This window comes from Dendrobium catenatum, unplaced genomic scaffold (genome assembly GCF_001605985.2).
Source record: "Dendrobium catenatum unplaced genomic scaffold, ASM160598v2 original_scaffold_59640, whole genome shotgun sequence".
NCBI classification, from domain to species: Eukaryota; Viridiplantae; Streptophyta; class Magnoliopsida; order Asparagales; family Orchidaceae; genus Dendrobium; species Dendrobium catenatum.
The window spans coordinates 230877-237032 of record NW_021378092.1 but is presented as its reverse complement, the minus strand read 5'-3'; the positions used below and the strand labels follow the sequence as shown (position 1 = coordinate 237032).

Below are 6156 nucleotides of genomic sequence, written 5' to 3'. Positions count from 1 at the left end.
ACACTCCCATTAGCAAGGCCCTTGGACAGTCTTCGGGCAACCAGGGTTCCACATTCCTCTCGTGTCCAATTATTATTCTGAGTCCAGTCCATTTAGGCTTGGGAGCTGGGTTCTTCTTTACTGCAGGCTCTGGATCTTACTACTTTCTTTGATGCGGTTCTAACTCCATCCGCCTTCGGTCATCTGCAGCATGTCTTCCAGTTCTTCTTTTGATGCTCCTACCACAGTTTTGGTTATGTTTATTGATAATTCTATTGTAATGGGTGGTATAGTTGGGGTTTCTTTCTTCTTTTGGCCCTAATAAGTTTTGGTTTTTTGGCTTATTTAGGGCTCTTTACATGTAATTCCCTTTACTTGTAACTTTTTACTTTCTTCTTAATATATGGGCTTATGCCCCAAATATTCCCCAAAAAAAAAAAAGAATATCACATTTAAAGGATTGCATAATGCATGCATACTATGAGCAAGAGATTTTTTATTTTCGCTTTACGACTTATATACATTATAAAAAACGTGGAATGGAATGTTAGGAAGAAAAAAATTGTACAGAGAGTTTGTTGAGAGACCAAATGATTAAATTTAGTTGTGTAATGTTTTTTACTCATAAACATATATGGTATATCTTTAATTAAAAAGAAACTATCAGTGTACTAATTTTCTTCTATTCTCGTTAGTTACATAGATGAAACTTTATATCATGTGATGAATTTGTGAGGAAACAAAAAAAGGTATTAGAGATAATATGACCATAATGAGATGGATATATACATGAAAGACATCCATATTACAAATGTTTTAATTTAAAGAAGATGAAGATTAAACTTTGGCGTAAATTGTTTTTTATTTGTTATATTATGTTTAATAAAATATTTATTTAATACAAAAAAAAATATTAGAATCAAACTCTCAGAATTGTTTGATATTGAAGTTTATTCACCGAATGGGAACAAAATCCCTCGTAGCACATCAGTATGAGTAGGAATCTATAAGTTTTTACATGTTTAAATTTCAAAAACTATTAATTTGTAAGACATATTTTGTTATGATGTAGAAATTAGGATTTATCAAATTATATAAGGAAGATTTTACTAACAAAGAAAAAAATGAGTTTCTAAATAATGTCGGGCAAAATATGTTAGAATAAATTAAATTTATTAGAATATTATTATTAGTAATATTTCATCATTTCTATTTTGATTTTCTTTAAAACACATATGACATGATGATGGAAACATGTCAAAAAATTATTGACAAGGGTGGAACAGTTGATGAGGCAATAATTTGTGCTTAAATTCTAGGAGAAACTTCTTCATATATTTGTGGGCTTGGTTATGGGCCAAAGCCTATAAAAAAAAACTAAATTTTTTAAATAAAATGTGTTGTTTTAGAGAGAGGTTAAATTTGAATAATTGTATATTGCTCTAGTCATTTTCATGTCGCTGCCACTGAAAAGAGATGAGAACTTCATAGATTCTGAACAATTGGATTATCATAGTAGTTCTAATAGATCTGAATGTCATCATTTACTACCACTATCTTTTTTACAATTGTTTTGTCCATTGGAGTTTTGATGTTAACTTTGTTGATTGTGCTCACTATTATGATGAAGACTTGTTAGAGTAATTGTTCTGGAGTTTTGAATTATGTTAAAAAATGCGATTAATATGATTATTCTAGTTTTTTTTCCATGCTGAACTAAACAACTAGGAGGTCAGTGAATTATCAATGTTATGTAAGTCTCATGCTCTTCAATTCATTTAGAAAAGTTACCTGCAAAATTTTAATGCTTCACTCCAATTTATGGAGGAATACTTAAGTACACTAAATTCATATGATGATGGTTTGGATGTAATATTACTAGATGCAGATAACATACTATCCTTATATGGAAATTTAAGCAGGATTTCTTCCCTTAATAGGTAGATTGGCAATAACCATATAAATTGACTAATGTATTTCTTTTTCATTTTCTTGCCATATATGTATTTTTTATGGAAGCATTTTCTAGTTAGTAAGAAATCATTTGAATATATGAAGCTTCAAGCCTCTGTGCTTCTTGTTAGATTGAAGATTCAAATCCGAGCTTGCAATTTGTCTTTAATTTTTTTTTACAAGGAAGCCTGTTGAATACTTCAATACAACTTCAATTAATATTCAAGATTTTAAGGTCTGGTAATTAAATGTTTATTCGCCTGAATACTCTTTCTTTTAATGTGTTTTATTTGACACATTATAAGCTATTTAAGGTGTTATTTGAACTTGTATCGATGAAGATATTTGGGTACTCCAAATGAAGACACATGGATAAGTGGTAGTACTCTGCTTGGTTACAAATCTACTTTTTCGAAGTGGCCTCCAAAGGTATTATGTTAAATTTCGTATGTCCACTGATCTGAAAAAAATCTTTCCTTCTAGATTATGAACAATGAGTCATTTTAAGATATAAAGTAAATTATTCCATCTATTTGTCCATGCATGTGATTGAAATTAATTGAGTGGTTCTTATTTGATGATATAAAGAACTCCGTTTAATGTTTTGTTGTGCAGGACCTAGCTACAGTGGTTCCAAGTCTTAAACCTATATATATATATATATATATATATATATATATATACTTCCTATTTATTTCAGAATTCTTTATCAAAGTTATGTCCATAATACTTTATGATATGATACATGATGGTGTTGATGATGCAGATAAAGGGGTTGTTCAACTACAAGTAAGATTTAACTAAAATAGGATTTTATAAATCTTAGAAATCAAGACTTAGTAAAACTAGATAGGATTTCTGAGAAACCATTGATTTAAAAGAAAACAAAAACTAAACTCTTAAACATCCACGCATCGCTTTTTTATTTGATTAATAAAATTTTATTAGAAACTCTAAAAGTTAAATATGCTCCTAGGATTAGGCCAAAGTGGACAATAGCTTGATGTTTGAGGATTTATAGTTTTTACAAATGATATAAGAGTAACACATAATCAAAATATGAGAATTAAGTGCTAAAGGATAAAGTGTTATGTCATGGTACTTATCTCTAGAATTATTATTAAAACATAGTGCGACATGGTGAGAGCCATCTCTAACAAATGGACGAAAATAAAGATGCTAAATTCAATTGCTAAAGAGCATGATGTCAAATGGGATTCAAAGGCATTTGAGAAAGAGCTTCAGAAGCAGAAGAAGAGAGAATACTATTTTTTAATCAATCATTTTATCTTTATGAGGTATTTTTGAAAAACAAATATTCATTTTTTAATATCTTTTAGAAATTGAAAGTTTGAACTTTTAAGGCAGTTTGGCATAAGCAGAGATAATTTTAAACTTGTTTGATTAATCGACTGATCTTTTATTCTTCTCGTCATTTACAAATTCAAGACTTTGGATTCTGGATTACCTAGTCTCATGAAAGATTGCATTGCCTAATTAATTAGTAGCGCATCTTCACTCCATATATCATAGAGGAAAAAATACCCATTATTTCTTTATGGTATAACATAGCATTTCATTAAAAGAGTTTAAGAAAATGATAACAAATATTATCGAACGTTATAAAACGTAGTTGGATCTCATCAGAAAAGGTTACCACAAGCAACTCTAGACTCTAGTGAACTCCCTAGCTCTCTCACACATCTTCACTTTCTTCTTTCTTTCCCTTTTGAATTTCTCTCATTTACGCTCCTACTCACAAACTACGACGATAAAATAAGCAAAGAAGTTGCCATAGGAGTTGGATTCAAATGTATTGGCAAGATCAGTGCTTTAAGAAGGAAAAATTGTGATAGGAGTTCTTTGGCAAAGGCATAGATGAGAACATGACATGTCGAGAGGAAACGTTCTTGATATGAGTGGATCCATGCACAGCCTAAATTTAATTAATCTGGGATTTAAGCCACCAGCACTGGTCATTTGTCCATAAACGACTCTATCGTCGTGGCCCACAGGAGAGAAATGTAGAGTATATATATATGCATCCCGTCTTTTTCATGATTTCTAGCTTTGGCGATTTCTTGAACAACTGAGAATAAAAATATATTAATGCATTTATCATACCTAAAAGCAAATATTGTTGTCAACAAAATAAGAGTAAGAAAAAAGATGAAAAGTAACAGAATTAGACTACATTCCGTAATGGTTGTAGATTTCCAAATGTTAAGCACATTATGTCCCATGCAACAAAATGTTTAACAAAACATAGCAAAACTGCAGTTGCACCATTTTTACAAGAGAATCCTATCTTCCTTGCTTTCTCACTGAAATCAAACTAGTCGTTTTTCCCAACCAAAAAAAAAAAAAACTAACAAACTTTTTGTCGCATAAGATTTGAGAGGCCAGACATAATCACTTACACATTAACGACCCCTTGAAGCATTTTCTATGTTCTTCGATAGGGGTAAGAAGCTTTTCTAGATGTTTGAAACCACTAAAAACTTCCTCTTCCTGCAATTCTAATTGCTTGTATAAAATTTCGCATTTTGCTTCTTTCGTTGTGGTCTGTTCTTTAACTTTCTCCACCAGATGAGAATTGTTGTCTAAGAACTGCTGAATCCAAGTCTCTATTGGCGAGTATTTATCCTTCCATGAATCAAACTCAACAATTCTCCCATTCCTTGCTTCCTCCAACTTTAACTGAACCTCCTCCAATAATTTGCTTCTCTTGTTGGTATTTTTTACAGACACTTCGAGGGCTGAATACGCTCTTTTCAGGCTAGTAAACCTCTCCTTAAGACTCGAACAATAGGCACTATATCGAATAAGGTCGCACGTTAGATCCGTTTCCTTCTGCACAATCTCTAAATACTTGTGCTTCAATGCATTAAGCTCATCCTCTGCTCTTCTACTAGCAGATTCTTCCCTAGCTCTTTGAACCTCTTCCATTAAATCATTGATCTTTTCTTGAGCAAGTTTCTCGCTTTCTCTGAGAGCCGTGCAATCCTTCTTTAAGTTTTCGACTTCTCCCTTGAGACGAACACAATCCTTTTTCTTCATCCCAAGCTTCATAATTTCACAATTTAACGAGTTATGCATCTGGATCTGATTCTTCTGAATCTCGGCTTGGTTGTTCCTCAAGGCAAGCAATTCCTTCTCCAAACTGTTATTTTTATCCTGCAGCTTTGCAACGGTGACCGAGAGATCCTTCAAAGCCTCGGCCTTTGCCGACTCTTCTCGTTCCTTAAGAATGGCAGCGATCCTACTGAACTCCGACCTGCGGACGGTCATGAAAGAGAAAAGCTCTGAGTTGGTCATGCTATCAAGCAGCTCTGATAAGCCGTCGTTCGATGGCGGGTTGAGAGGGGAAGAGTTCGTCGGCCCGCTGGCAGGCATTTTCTTCAAAACTGATTAAAAAAGAGAGAGCACCGGTGATTTCTGTAGGCTTGCAGATGAATTTGAACACCAGAAGAAGGCAAGGCTACCGAGACATGTCGCCTCGCCTCGCGTGAAAAGTCCAGCCTTTAAATAAAACTAGCATTCCCTGCGACGAAAATTATGTAAATTTTAGGCTTTTATCCGGACAGAATCACTGTAAATATATATAGCCTACTATATAGCCGTCGGTTTGGCTTCTGGCCTTGGTGCATATATTTATTAGTTATAATTATTCTATTAATTCAATACCTAAATTCTCAAACTACATGGAGTGTCGAATAGACCGAAGTATTGAAGAGCGCCGAATAGGCGAATAGCACAGCTGGAAGAAAATTCTATTTACTTATCTAACATTCAAATATTTTTATTTATTGTTTAACCACCTAAAATACTACTAGATTATCTAAATTACCACTATGCAGGAATCGTCCCGATCGAGCAACTCCACGTCGCCAGCACCGGTCGTCATCTCCACGCTGGCCACTCCGCTCGTCATCTCCACGCCGGCCACTCCGCTCGTCTTCTCCACGCCGCCCACTCAAAATGACTGTGAAAACCATATCACATAGGCTCTTTGGTGTTCGGTCTCTCCTCGAAACGACATCCTTTGACCATGGGAAGCCTCACCGTCCCTACGGAACCTACCAACGCCATAGGCGCTTCCGAGTATTGCCGGAGGCGGCCACGTTTTCTCTGCCTTCACGGTTTCCGCATTAGCGCCGAGATCATGAGGAAGCAGGTGTTGGGGAAGTGGCTGGATCTCGTCACCGCCCGCCTCGATCTCTT

At 34.4% G+C, this 6156-nt stretch overlaps 1 protein-coding gene across 1 annotated transcript; it reads right to left on the bottom strand.

The window, feature by feature from the left end:
• Positions 1 to 4344: 4344 nt before the first annotated feature.
• Positions 4345 to 5328, bottom strand: LOC110109688. Its single transcript, XM_020840879.1, has one exon. It carries the CDS (start codon positions 5326 to 5328, stop codon positions 4345 to 4347), a length of 984 nt encoding a protein of 327 aa, XP_020696538.1.
• Positions 5329 to 6156: the final 828 nt, after the last annotated feature.